The sequence below is a fragment of the Ovis aries genome, chromosome 3, assembly GCF_016772045.2.
Source record: "Ovis aries strain OAR_USU_Benz2616 breed Rambouillet chromosome 3, ARS-UI_Ramb_v3.0, whole genome shotgun sequence".
NCBI classification, from domain to species: Eukaryota; Metazoa; Chordata; class Mammalia; order Artiodactyla; family Bovidae; genus Ovis; species Ovis aries.
Genome location: NC_056056.1, coordinates 101673022 through 101686699, shown reverse-complemented (window position 1 = coordinate 101686699; position 13678 = coordinate 101673022). Strand labels below are relative to the sequence as shown.

At 46.1% G+C, this 13678-nt stretch overlaps 1 protein-coding gene across 9 annotated transcripts in view; it reads right to left on the bottom strand.

Moving 5' to 3' along the window:
• AFF3 (ALF transcription elongation factor 3) overlaps window positions 1-13678 on the bottom strand; it is a 628609-nt gene that overhangs the window by 133812 nt on the left and 481119 nt on the right. For all 9 annotated transcript variants that reach the window (XM_060412422.1, XM_042246414.2, XM_042246415.2 and 6 more), the window contains one exon: window positions 3073-3124. In XM_060412422.1, the coding sequence (XP_060268405.1) occupies window positions 3073-3124 (52 nt within the window). The remainder of the gene's footprint in view (window positions 1-3072; window positions 3125-13678) is intronic.

Here is a 13678-nt window from a genome sequence, read left to right as displayed (position 1 = left end):
CTTTACAGATACTCATCGAGGCACACTCTGAGGTTACGTGTAACTTTTATTGTGCGTGAGTGCTAAGTCACTTCACTTGTGGCCGGCTCTTTGTGACCCCATGGACCTTTGCCCGCCAGGCTCCTCTGTCCATGGAATTCTCCAGGCAAGAATACTAGAGTGGGTTGCCATGCCCTCCAGGGGATCTTTCTGACTCAGAGATCAAACCCACATCTCTTAAGTCTCATGGACTGGCAGGCAGGTTCTTTACCACTAGGGCCACCTGGGAAGTCCAACTTTTCATCTGGTCTATTCAGCTGTGGTGGTTTAGTTGCTAAGTTGTGTCCAACTCTTGCAACCCTATGGACTGTAGCCTGCTGGGCTCCTCTGTCCATGGGATTCTCCAGGCAGTTGAGGTAAAAAGAAGGAAAAAGCCTGTTGGATCTGGTGATATGAAGATTACAGGTGAGCACCAGTCGTGAGGAGGTGGTGGGCTGCAGGGATCTCATGTTAATTCCAGTTCTACATGAGCAGCTCTGGAGCACAGAGCAGTTCAGGGACTGGGGCAAGGCTGCAGAGCTACTGGGGAGCAGAGCAGGGAGTTGAAGCCAGGGCTGCTGAGCCCATGCTCACTCAGTAAACTGGCCTGTCTCTGATTTTGAGGCTGTGAGGGTAAAGGAACATTAGACAGGTTTACGCAAATACATCTGAGTCTGAGGCTACTTTCTGAAAAACACACAGGCGGAGCAACTCTATGCTCCTGCGGAAGTCCCTTGATCACAGCAGCTACACAGGCTGGTGACCAACCGTCATAAGGACGACCTGGTGTCATGTAAGAAAAGGCCAAGGATTTCAGTGCACTGCATTTACCAAGGCAGGGAAAAGTTCTTGAAATATCTGGGGCTAAGAGACAGACTCTGATCATATCTGAAAAACTCATTTATGTAAGATGCTTAATTATCTCTCCATACCAGAGAAAGGCAATTGTGTATATGTGCTGTGTGTGTGCAGAGACTCCACTCTTTTGGGGGTACAACCATATCTTGGTCTTGAAGAGAAAACAAAATTCTGTACCATCAGTCTTTATTTATCTAATTCCCTTTTTTTCTTTTGAAAAACTTTGTTATTTATTTATTTGGCTGTGCCAGGTTTTAGCTGCTGGTTTAGGATCTTTAGTTGCTGCCTGCGGGATCAGATTTGGGTCCCCTGATTGGAAGTGTGGAGTCTTAGCCACTGAACCACCAGTAAAGTCCCATTAATCTTTTTTTAAAAGCATGAGAATTGTAATTCTGTGATTATATAAAGGCCAAGCTACACACCCAAACACACACATAAAGGATAACACATATTCAGTGTTAGGACAATCATTAAACTGCCATATACAAAACCACTGTCTAGAGTCTTAATTACAAGGGAGGATTAGGGTATGAAAACCGTTCATTCTTTCATTGCAAATGACAGGAAGAAGTATAAATGTAGGGACCAAAAGCAAGAAGAAAGACCTGACCAGCATATTCACAGAACAGTATTTCCCATGGCTACAGAGTGGGAAGGAGTAGCTAATACAGCAAAATGGGTAAACTGAAAGTTTCCACTGCCTTAGACTATTTGTCTGGTCCATCCTTGAATTTTTAAACTGTGTTTTCAGTAGAAATATTTTCTGGTAATAGTCCAGGAAATTCTTTCCAAATTAACACTTGCTGAATGAAATACTCTGTAAACCACTTTTCCAATATGAAGGGCACACAATCTACACGTTTGCAGTACATTCCACACTAAGTACACGGCGGAATGTACTTAATCTGAACGTCCACTGGGGAAAGAGACACAGAGATGAGATCCTTTGCTTATAGATACGAAGATGATGACCAACATGACCAACTCATGCCCTAGTTCTGCCAAGATCATCTGGCCTGCTGGGTGCACCCAGAAACAGATGGGTCCACCTCTAAACAACCAAAAGCCTGAGTGGTCCTCCTTGCTCAAAACTCCTTCCCTCGGGCCTTTCTTTGCTGGCCCATCTAGTTTCAAATGGCACTGAGCTCTGTCCTGTACTCAGTCCGTTCTTCGATGCCTCACCTTCTCTTACGGGGTGGGAGGCTCTTCTGTGACCCCACAGCTCAGGTACTCTTCCTGGATATTTCCTTTGACTTTGATCTCCCCTTGGTACACTCTCTCGGTACCTTATTTGCGTTTGGATGTCTAGACGGCCGCGTGACGTGAGTGGCATTCCCTGATACCTCTGCATAAAATCCACTATTCCAAGATTCACTGAAGAGTGCACGTGTCTCGTATCACATGTAAAAATGACACAGAAAACCTCTCTGAATTGTCTTTATACCGATCACATTTATCCCAACTTGACACAATACAAAATAGGTGATGAGGAAAAGGAAACAGAAGCGGAGGAAAATCTGCCTTTCAAGTTTTCAAACTTGCTTTAAAATACAAACATTTCCTGAAATGCAGAAGTGAAAGTGATGAATGTTAAGTGGGTATTTTTTCACCTTAACTGACTGATCAGAAGAGTATTTATAAACCCCTGACTGATGTCTGGAGCTGATAAATCAACACCAGAGGAGAAGGTTTCAAGCACATTTATCACTTAAGACAAACAGGCTATTCTGAGTGTGATTATTTTTTATTCATCACTTTAGCTTACCTCTGCATTCGCTCCTGCTCAGTGTTAATAGTATCTGTGGAAGACTTCTCAATATTTAATGCTATAGCATGCTTACTGCATGCTGATGAGGTGAAACTCACACGTTTGATCTCCAGAAAGCCAGTAACCTTTCCAAAAAAAGTTTCTATCTCACACTGAAGCCTGATCCCAGGCGGCTTCCATGTAAATAGCTGCTGTTGGCTTCAATGCCATGAAGATACAGAATTACAGCTTTAAGCGAAATTAAAGGCCAAGATATTTATATTTGAACAGGCTGGCTGAACGGCACAGAGTCCTGTCATCAGCTGAGAACACCCAGCAGCCAAGGGTATTGCAATCTAACATCCATAAGGCTCAACACCCAGGACCGTCTACTGGGTCAGCAGTACCATGTCACATTCAAAGAACTGCAACATGAAAGAAAATCTTACCTGTTCATTCTCCTCTTCATCGCTGCTTAGCTTAAGGTCATCTTCTAGCATTCTGAAAGAGGGAACACAAAGGTACAGATACTTAGCAAATTCAAGAGACTTCAGCACCAAAATACGTGTGTTAGAGCAACGCTTCAGTAGGGAGTGCAGTTTTTGTTGTTCAGTCGCTAAGTTGGCTCTGACTCTTTGCAACTCTATGGGCTGGAGATCAAACCAGTCAATGCGAAAGGAAATCAACCCTGAATATTCATCGGAAGGACTGATGCTAACGTTGAAACTCCAATACTTTGGCCACCTGATGTGAAGAGCTGACTCACTGGAAAAGACCCTATTGCTAGGAAAGATTGAGAGGAGAAGGGGGCGATAAAGGATGAGATGGTTGGGTATCATCATCAACTCAATGGACGTGAGCTTGAGCAAACTCTAGGAGATAGTGAAGGACAGGGAATGAGTGTATTAGATTTCCTTATTGAAAAAATGTTTCCTTTCGAGCCCTTTTCCTCCTATGCCACATTATGAAAATGAACCCTCGGGACAGCCATAGGACATGACAGGATGCTTCAAGAAAATGAAATTTTAAATAAACAGAATCAAACGGGTGCTTTTCCTTGCGAAATTTTAATTCCATAATTTTTTGCTCATTGTTTCCCACGTGGCAGGGGCTTGACCATATCTCTATTATTATTGGCAGGAAACAGAGGAGGAGAATGGGCAGAACCTTGCCAAGGGCTAGAAAATAGTAAACTTGAGTTCTCGGTGCAGCTGTTTGGTGTTCCCCATCAAAGATCTGGAGAAAAATCACTGTCTGACCATCCTCTTGGATGGGGAAAAATCAAGTAGCAGGAAACTTTCTGAAATATCTTGTCCCTCAGGTGCGTCATGACAGATCCAGTGGGAAAGCATATTTTTGGGTCCATGAAGGTTAAATCCTTGCTTTCAAACTGTGGTGCTGGAGAAGACTCTTGAGAGTGCCTCGGATTGCAGGAAGATCAAACTAGTCAACTCTAAAGGAAATCAACCCTGGATATTCATTGGAAGGACTGATGCTGAAGCTGAAGCTCCAATAATTTGGCCACCTGATGTGAAGAGCCGACTCATTGGAAAAGACCTTGATGCTGGGAAAGATTGAGAGCAGGAGGAGAAGGGGACGACAGAGGATGAGACGGTTGGATGGCATCATTGACTCAATGGACATGAGTTTGAGCAAACTCTGGGAGACAGTGAAGGACAGGAAAGCCTGGTGCACTGCAGTCCACACAGTCACAAAGAGTTGGACACATCTTAGTGACTGAACAACAAAAACTTAAAAGTCAAAAATTAAAAAAAAAAACCTGAAATAGATACATGTATATGTATAATTGAATCACTTTGCTGTACACCTGAAACTAACACAATATTGTAAATCAACTACACTCAAATATAAACTAAAAATACAGGACAATGATAGATATATAAAAAATTAAATTTTAAAAAGAAACAAAATTCAAATGTTATTATTTCTGATGATGACGAAACTGTATTCTTCTCAGCACTGCTGATTTATTTCTTTATAGAATAATTATTTTCACAGGACGTCATTCAAAAGAAATCTCACTAAGACGAACATCTAAACACAGATGAGTGCAAAACCGCTCTGCCTGAAGCAAGGGGAAGAGTCCATTTGGAGATGGACACTGGGGCTCCAGGGATGAGTCTGGAGGCACTGAGGCCCTGTGCTGGAAAGGCCTCATTGTCCTCTCTGAAGTTATCTTCATAGTCCAAAGCCTGGGACTCCCCTGGGGGTCCAGGGGCTAAGGCTCTGTGCCCCCGATGCGGAGGGGAACTGGATCCACGAGACACAACTAAGGGTTCAGACGCTGCAGCTAAAATCCAGTGCAGCCAAATAAATACCTGATTAAAAGTCCAAAGCCTGACCCCTAAAATGTGTTGTTTCCTTTAAAAGTTAATTATAGGCCTACTGTTGATAAATTCCTCAATTATTTAAAGATTTCTTTTTTGATAGAAACCATTTTAAAAGTCTTTATTGAATTTGTTATAATATTGCTTTTGTTTTACGCTTCGGTGTTTTTTTTTTTTTGGCCAGAGGCATGTGGGAGCTTAGCTCCCTAACCAGGAATTGAACCTCCACCCTCTTGCCTTGGAAGGCAGAGTCTTAACCACTAGAAATGGAAGTCCCTTCTGAACAGTTTTAGTAATTTCAGTGACTTTTGGGATAAGCTTGGGGTAAAGGTCTGCCAGGGCAGGGTGTGGGCTCAGTTCTGCCCCAAACAGCCCCTCACCAGCCCCATTTCCCTCTTTGTGAAGTGAAGGGTTATAAAGCTGGGCATCTGCAAGGTCCAGTCCTGTTTTAGAGTCTTTGAGTCCACAAAATAAATTTGCCCCTCATTTCCTAAAGTAGGAAAACTCTTGCATTTGTTCTAAAGAGCATGACTGTGAAATTTCCAAGCAATTTTCCTGTACCATTGAAGCTGCAAGCATTAGGGCACCAAATCCCCCCCGCAGCTGCGGCCATTCTACCAGTAGCAAGTGGTATCCTTCTTTATTACTTAAGCCAGAAGCAAACAAGCCAAGCGCCAGCAAAGACTGCACAGTTGCACTTAACTGCCTTTACATCCGTGTGGCTTATCACTCATTTCCCCTAACCTCATGAATTCATACGTGGGCTTCACAGAGAAGAGACACCATTAGGATTTATTAGAGCATTGCTTGGAAAGAACCTAGGAGGGCACTGTGTGTCCTTTGTCCTGGGACCCTAGTGACCAGCAGGGTGGTGGCACAGAGTGCAATACCCATTGGTTGCCTGGGCACCTATCACAAGATGACTTTCCTACCTAAAGGCATAATTTCTTTCTGAGGAAAAGGACAGCTTCTGTTCCCCTACTGCCTGTCTTGGGGTCATGTGTCAACTGAAATTTGGTTTAATCTCGAGGACTGCTCTGTAAGCACTGGATGTTCAAAGTGTGGGTGGGAAGGTGGAGGGAAGGACAACATCATGGTCAAGAAGCCCTTGTTAGATGGAAGTTATGTCAAGGGTGACTGAGGAGTCCATCTTTGTATGGACAACACTGTGTACAGATTTGAAGACCACTGTCAACCACAGGAAGACACCCCGACATGCCCCAGAGCCAGGGTTTTTAGCTTGGTTGCACACCAGTCTTCTGTGAGCTGGTCCCTGGGAGCTGTGCAGAGAAAAGAGTATGTGGCTGTTTGCCTCTGAGGATCCAATTAAAGTCCAGAATGTCTTGAGATAGGAGGAACTGGCGGTGGGAACACCAAGTTCAACAGCTTATTCACATTGCACAGAACCCCAGGATGCCGGCTGCCAGCAGCACCCGGACCGCAGTTATGAAGACAATCACCACCACCCGGAGCTCAGATGCCAACAGGCACATGCGGAGGCGACTCAGGCTCAAGGCCCCCTGAGAACACGCCCGGCCCTTCTGCTTTGTTCTGGCCACAGCAGAGTCCCTCTGACTCAACTTCCAAAGCATAGCGCATGTCCCTTTCGATGCTGGGAACATCAACGTGGCTTCTTAGAGAGCCCGAGGAGGACCTGAAGAGTATCTGAGGTTACAGAGGGAAAGAGAAAAGCTGGGACCACTTAAGACCCTCAGAACTGTCCCCACTGGGTGCAGACCGTGGCTGGAGGCCACCCTCCACCCACATCCACACGCACCATCAGAACAATCCCACCCATTGACAACATATTTCTCATCTATTTTCTAAAGGCAATAGATGAGCTTAAGTAAGTTAAACAACAATAAATAACAACAAAAGCTTTAAACCAAGAGTGAAAGAAAATGCAGGCTAAGTGTTGGTGAGGACTCAGGGCAGGGGTTGAAGGCCGACTCCAACACTCTGAAGCACTGAGCTCGGTGACTGGGGAGGAAGAGGAGGGCTTGTGGCTTGCAGGGCACGGCTGCATCTCTAAACCCCTCCAGCTGGGCCCCACTAGGCTCCCCCCTTCCAGGTCCCTTGGCCCCTCCCCTATACATCCCTGCGGTGCCCTCCTAGGTATCCCAGCCTCTGTCTAACAGTAGCAGCTCCCAAGGTGGCAGGCCTGCTGAGCACTTTCTAGACGTGAGCTCATTCAGTCCCACAGCATCTCCTTGAGGTGGATGCTGCCGGGGCAGCGGTCCTCAGGGGTCAGACCATGGGCTCTGGAGTCAGATCACCCTGGGAGGAATGCTGGCTTTGCATGCAGCAGGTCCTTTCTCAGTGGGTTTCCTGAGAAATCATTACAGAATCCTTGGAAAGTGCTTAGTGCAGAAGCTGGTCCAGAACCAACAGTCAACACATGTTCATTTTTCATGAATATTCCTCTTTTACCTCTGAGGATAAAGCCTTGGAGCATTTAGGAAACTTGCATGTGTCAACAATTTGGGACAGAAGATGTTTCTGTAATAATGCCTTAAAAGTAAGCCATTTGCTCTATTTTCAGGCCATCCTGAGAAGAAAAAATGATGTTTTCTGGAGATTGTGGAGGGGGAACATATTTCAGGATATAATTGCTGCCATGGTTGATGGATCTGATGTGACTTTATGTCTACAGAGGGCAAAAAGCACAGCCATCAGTCCGAGCGCACAGGAGATGTGTCCTGGAGCCTGGGGTCGGTCACATGACACAGAGTCCCTTAGCAGAGCTCACAGTCTGATGACAATAGGGATGCTGAGATAAAACAGTTGATAAAATAAAACTCTGCGAATGAAGGCCAGAGAGCAGAGGTGCAGCCAGAGGTGCAGCGAAACCTGGCCTTCACGTCCTGAGTGCCCGAGGAACTGTCGCACTGTGTCTGGACCACTTCTGGCCAGCACCTGGTGGTGACTTCACGGTGGAGTCTGGTCGGACAGCTGAGAACCAGGACCCTGACAGGACTGGGGCGGGACTTCATTTTAAATACGCATCTAGGTGATTCAGATTCTATTCATTTCTCACTGGTGCAATGTGTAAACAGTTTCTTAACATTATTGTCCCAGGAAGGTTACAACATGCCCCCTGAGCAGCTGGTGTGTGTGCACGCTCAGTTGTGTCTGACTCTTTAGCGATCCCATGGACTGTAGCCCACCAGGCTCCTCTGCCCATGGGATTTCCCGGGCAAGAATACTGGAGTGTTTTTCCTACTCTAAGGGATTTTCTCCACCCCGTGATAGAATCTGTGTCTCCTGCACTGTTTTATTGCTATACCACCTGTACAAAGGGTCCGCTGGAGCTGTGCAGAGGAAAGGGTGTGTGGTCGCTCGCCTCTGAGTTCTGATGGGGAGCCCAGTACAAACACTTCTCTTCACAGTTTGCCAAGTCCCACCTCGGGTGGACCACTCTGTTTCTGGAAGTGAAGGATGAATGAAAACACTGCCTCACCACTGACAGCAGGATTACCATCCAAACTCCCAATCACTTACTCATTCCATCTTCTGCATACTTTCATGGTGGGCAACTATCTTTGGAAAGCATACTGTCTTCCAGGGCTGGTTCTTCTCACACATTACATTCAAACCAGTACCAGCATTTTTAAGGGCCTTAACATTTTGAAGGTCTGGCGTAACTAATTCTCATGGAACTCAATTGCCTCATCTGAAGGTAAGGCTCTCAGAAAAGTGAGGATTTCAATACAACCCTTGCAATGTGGACAGAGGAGCCTGGCGGGTCACAGTCTAGAGGGTTGCAGAGTCAGACATGACTGAAGTAACTTAGTATGAAGCATGCACTTGAAACTTTAATATTTGAAGACGGTAGCTCTGGCTCAGTGGGAAAGAATCTGCCAGGCAGACCCCTTGGTGGGGAAGATCCCCTGGAGGAGGAAATGGCAACCCACTCCAGTATTCTTGCCTGGGAAATCCCATGGACAGGGGGAGCCTGGTGGGCTACAGTTTGTGGGGTTGTAAAGATTCGTACATGACTGAGCTCTCTCACACACACGACTTTATGTTGTGGCTGCTGCTTATATTTTTGATGTCCACAATTCCTCAGGAAGCAGAAATAGTAGCCAACCCTTCACAGATGGCCAGCTGCTCCTAGGGCTCATCTTTTTACACAGGTATTGCAAAAAGCCACATTAACTACCTTCAAATATGACGGCAGTCATTTCACACAGCAGCGGTTTTTAATTAATAGTATTTCCCTGGAATTGCTTGTCATTTGGGGCCTTTATCAGATCTGAATCCTGCAGTCCTTTAACGTTCATTTCATGTTCTTAATGGCTTCTTAAAAATCAGATTTTTAATTGGGCTGTTTGGTTTGCAGATTTGTTTCTATAGCTGGTGCTTCTACGATCTCCACCTGTTTGAGATTTAAAGCCAAAGACAAATGCTTATGACTCCCTATTAAACATATTCATATATTCAAATATCTATTCTAACAATGTGGCATGTTTAACCTACCTGTCACGCAAGTTCATCCCTCTGAAGGAATTCCCCGAGCCTTCCTCTCCGCTGCTTGGAACACAGGAGGGGAACTTATAAATCTCATCTCCTTGTTTCTGAAGTCCACTGCTCTGTCAAGGTTAGCGCTACCATCTGCCTGGGCTTATTTTCACCCACAGGTGACACCCTTCCTCTCTGCGTTCGTTCAGAAGAATTCAGCTTGTGCTATTCCCTGGTTAACTGAGAACCCAGGTGGCCTAGGGCAGGCTCAGCCAGAGTTGGGGATGTAGTGCATCCAGGTGACAAGCGAGGGAACGTAGCCTGGAAGCCAATGCAGAGATCGGGAACAAGACAAAGGTGGTCTATACAGATGGCCTGAGACGCCTCCAACTTTGAGCCTCTCCTACCGGGTGTCACGTCGACACCTTTCAAAGCAGTGCTGGTTCAGGGAAGATGGCATCTGCTCACACAAGTCTTTCTGGATCCCCTCTTGCCAGGATTGGTTCCAGCTGTTCATGAAATCGCAAACTGTCTTCTCAGCTCTTTCATCCATGTTCACTCCGGGGTGAACGAGTCCTGTAGCTTTTCTGTGTATGGCCTCAGTTTTTCTTAAGGACATTAAGTTCCAATGGTCCTTTTCCTCTACCAAGTGTACCTGCCGTCTTGATACAGGCCTGTCTTCCCTAGGGGACAGCATCTCCTAGCATTTCCTACCACTTAAGACCCTCGCAAAAGCCAGCCCCAGTAGGAATCCTGCAGACTCTGGTGAGAAAATCAAGCAGATAGTCTCACGCGTGTGTGTGCTTAGCCGTTCAGTTGTGTCCGACTCTTTGCAGCCCGTCAGGTCCTCGGTCCATGGGATTCGCCAGGCAAGAGAATGGAGCGGGTTGCCATACCCTTCTCCAGGGGATCTTCCTATCCCAGGGACTGAACCCAGATATCCTGCATTGCAGGCAGATTCTTTACTATCTGAGCTCCAGGGAAGCCCAGGTAGTCTAATATCTAGTATCAATACATTAATATACAATAAGCGGAAATCAAAGGAAGGTGAAAATCAACACTAATAAAAGGACACAGCCTGTGGCCCTGGAGTGTGGGTGGTGGGATGGGGCTGGCCAGCACTGAGTCTGAGTTTAGTGCCTAACCAGCTCTGTGAACTTGGGCAAATCATTCACTCATTCTGGACATGGTTTCCTCAGCTCTAAAATTAAGCTGGGATAAAATGAACTCTACAAACTCTTGTGGCTCTAAATTCTGACTCTCTGCCTCTACCAACAGGTGGAAAGTCCAGTTAGACTGTTGGGAGTTTAGAGAGTTCCCTGGATCTGAGTTGACATGACTCATTTAAAAGTAAAACTGCCAGGTTGATTAAAGGGTCCAAGTTCCATACTGGAGCCAGGAGCCTGGAGTGAAGTCCAGTCACTTCTTTGAATGCCTACTTCCTCACATGTCAGGTGAAACATTTCACATGGTTGTTCTTAAATTTACATAAAAATGAACACGGCAGTGCTTTTAGATGGTAGAGTGCTACAGAGTGTTTGACTATTTCTAGAAACATCTCAGATATGCAGATGACACCACCCTAATGGCAGAAAGCAAAGAGGAACTAAAAGCCTTTTGATGAAGGTGAAAAAGGAGAGTGAAAAAGTTGGCTTTAAATTCAACATTCAAAAAACTAAGATCATGGCATCCAGTCTCATCACCTCATGACAAGTAGACGGGGAAAAAATGGAAACAGTGACAGATTTTATTTTCTTGGGCTACAAAATCACTGTGGATGGTGACTGCAGCCACAAAATTAAAAGACGCTTACTCCTTGGGAGAAAAGCTCTGACATACCTAGACAGCGTATTAAAAATCAGAGACATCACTTTGCTGACATAGGTCTGTATAGTCAAAGCTATGGTTTTTCCAATAGTACGTTCAGATGTGAGAGTTGGATCATAAAGAAGGCTGAGCACCAAAGAATTGATGCTTTCAAATTGTGGTACTGGAGAAGACTCTTGAGAGTCCTTTGGACAGCAAGGAGATCAAACCAGACAATCCTAAAGGAAATGAACCCTAAATATTCACTGGAAGGATTGATGTTATAGCTGAAGCTCCAATATTTTAGCCACCTGATGCCAATATTTTGAGATCACCCCTTCCTCATTGGAAAAGCCCCTGATGCTGGGAAAGAGGAAGAGAAGAGAAGGCAGCAGCAGAGGATGAAATGGTTGGATGCCATCATTGACTCAATGGACATGAGTTGGAGGAAATTCTGGGAGATAGTGAAGGACAGGAAAGCCTGGTGTGCTTCAGTCCACGGGGTCGCAAAGAGTCAGACACAACTTATCAACTGAACAACAATAAGAAACAGGTCTTGTGTGATACGGTGTGAAGGACGGAGCCTTGCCGGCAAGCACCACCTGCACTGAGTCTACAATAACCAAGCATCTTCCCAGGAACAAAGGCTCTTGTGCGAGGTGGTCATGAGAACTGGACCGGGAGGTAGAGGCAGCGCCCCACCTGGCTCAAGACCAGGGAAGTGTTCCTTCTTCTGTTACAAACTAACCCGTTGTCTCTAGATATTTTCTAGATTCTTCCTTATTATAGTGGAATGTGATCCCAAACACACATCTATCAGCTTTGGGGCAGTTAAAAAAAACTAGACTCATATTTTTCTTTTCTCCTAAGAGCATCTACAAATAAAATCAGACAGCACATATGCTAAATGATGAGCAGAGGAGCTCAGCAATTTACCGAGAACCCCCAACAAGCCTTCGCCAAGTGCTCTGGGCTCTGTTTCGTGCAGCACTGGAAGCATATGTCCTCTTAAACACTCTGTGTCTGCAGGAGCCTTCATTCTTTCTAAGGAACAATGTGTCCCCGAGCTCCACTGCAAAGGCACATTTAGAAAAGCACGTAGTCACAGGACATTCTTCCACGTAACTGAAACAAGGAGCTGGCAGCCAAGTATACCGAGCAGTTCCTCACCAGATCAGTCTTCCAGGGCAGTAAGGACCCCGAGGTGCTGTGGCAGAATGTTTACAGAGGAAAGCGAACTTGGCAGGCCCGCTGCTCTGACCTCCAGTGCCTAGGGCAGCAGGAAGCTCCCTGAACAGGAGCCTTGGGACTCAAAGCTGTGCCAGCGATTCTTAGACAGCTGAGGGCTTGTTAAGACACAGGAGGCTGGGCCCGCCTCCAAGTGTGGGAATGCCCCCCCATATTTGCATTTATAATAAGTCCCCAGGTGATGTAGAGGCTGCTGGCCAGAGGCCACACTTTCAGAAGCACTGGGCTAGGCTGTAACCTCCTGCCCACAAAGGTTTATTACATCCCAAGTCAGGCACCGAGAGCAGAGAGCCTATGGGATGGTCCCGCGAGTCTCCTCTGAGGACTTACTGGGGCCTGTGGTCTGGGTCAGGGGGCCTGCAGCCCTGACACTCAGACACACCCCAGTGTGGATTCCTCCCCAGATGTCTCCCAGCTTGACCTGGGCCAAAGGGTGGGATGACACCACCCTTATGGCAGAAAGTGAAGAGGAACTAAAAAGCCTCTTGATGAAAGTGAAAGAGGAGAGTGAAAGAGTTGGCTTAAAGCTCAACATTCAGAAAACGAAGATCATGGCATCTGGTCGCATCACTTCATGGGAAATAGATGGGGAAACAGTGGAAATAGTGTCAGACTTTATTTTGGGAGGGCTCCAAAATCACTGCAGATGGTGATTGCAGCCATGAAATTAAAAGACGCTTACTCCTTGGAAGGAAAGTTATGATCAACCTAGATAGCATATTCAAAAGCAGAGACATTACTTTGCCAACAAAGGTCCGTCTAGTCAAGGCTATGGTTTTTCCAGTGGTCACATATGGATGTTAGAGTTGGACTGTGAAGAAAGCCGAGTGCCGAAGAATTGATGCTTTTGAACTGTGGTGTTGGAGAAGACTCTTGAGAGTCCCTTGGACTGCAAGGAGATCCAACCAGTCCATTCTAAAGGAGATCAGTTCCTGGGTGTTCTTTGGGAGGATTGATGCTGAAGCTGAAACTCCAAATACTTTGGCCACCTCATGCGAAGAGTTAACTCACTGGAAAAGACTCTGATGCTGGGAGGGATTGCGGGCAGGAGGAGAAGGGGACGACAGAGGATGAGATGGGTGGATGGCATCACCGACTCGATGGACAAGAGTTTGGGTAAACTCCGGGAGTTGGTGACGGACAGGGAGGCCTGCTGCTGCTGCTAAGTCACTTCAGTCGTGTCCGATTGTGT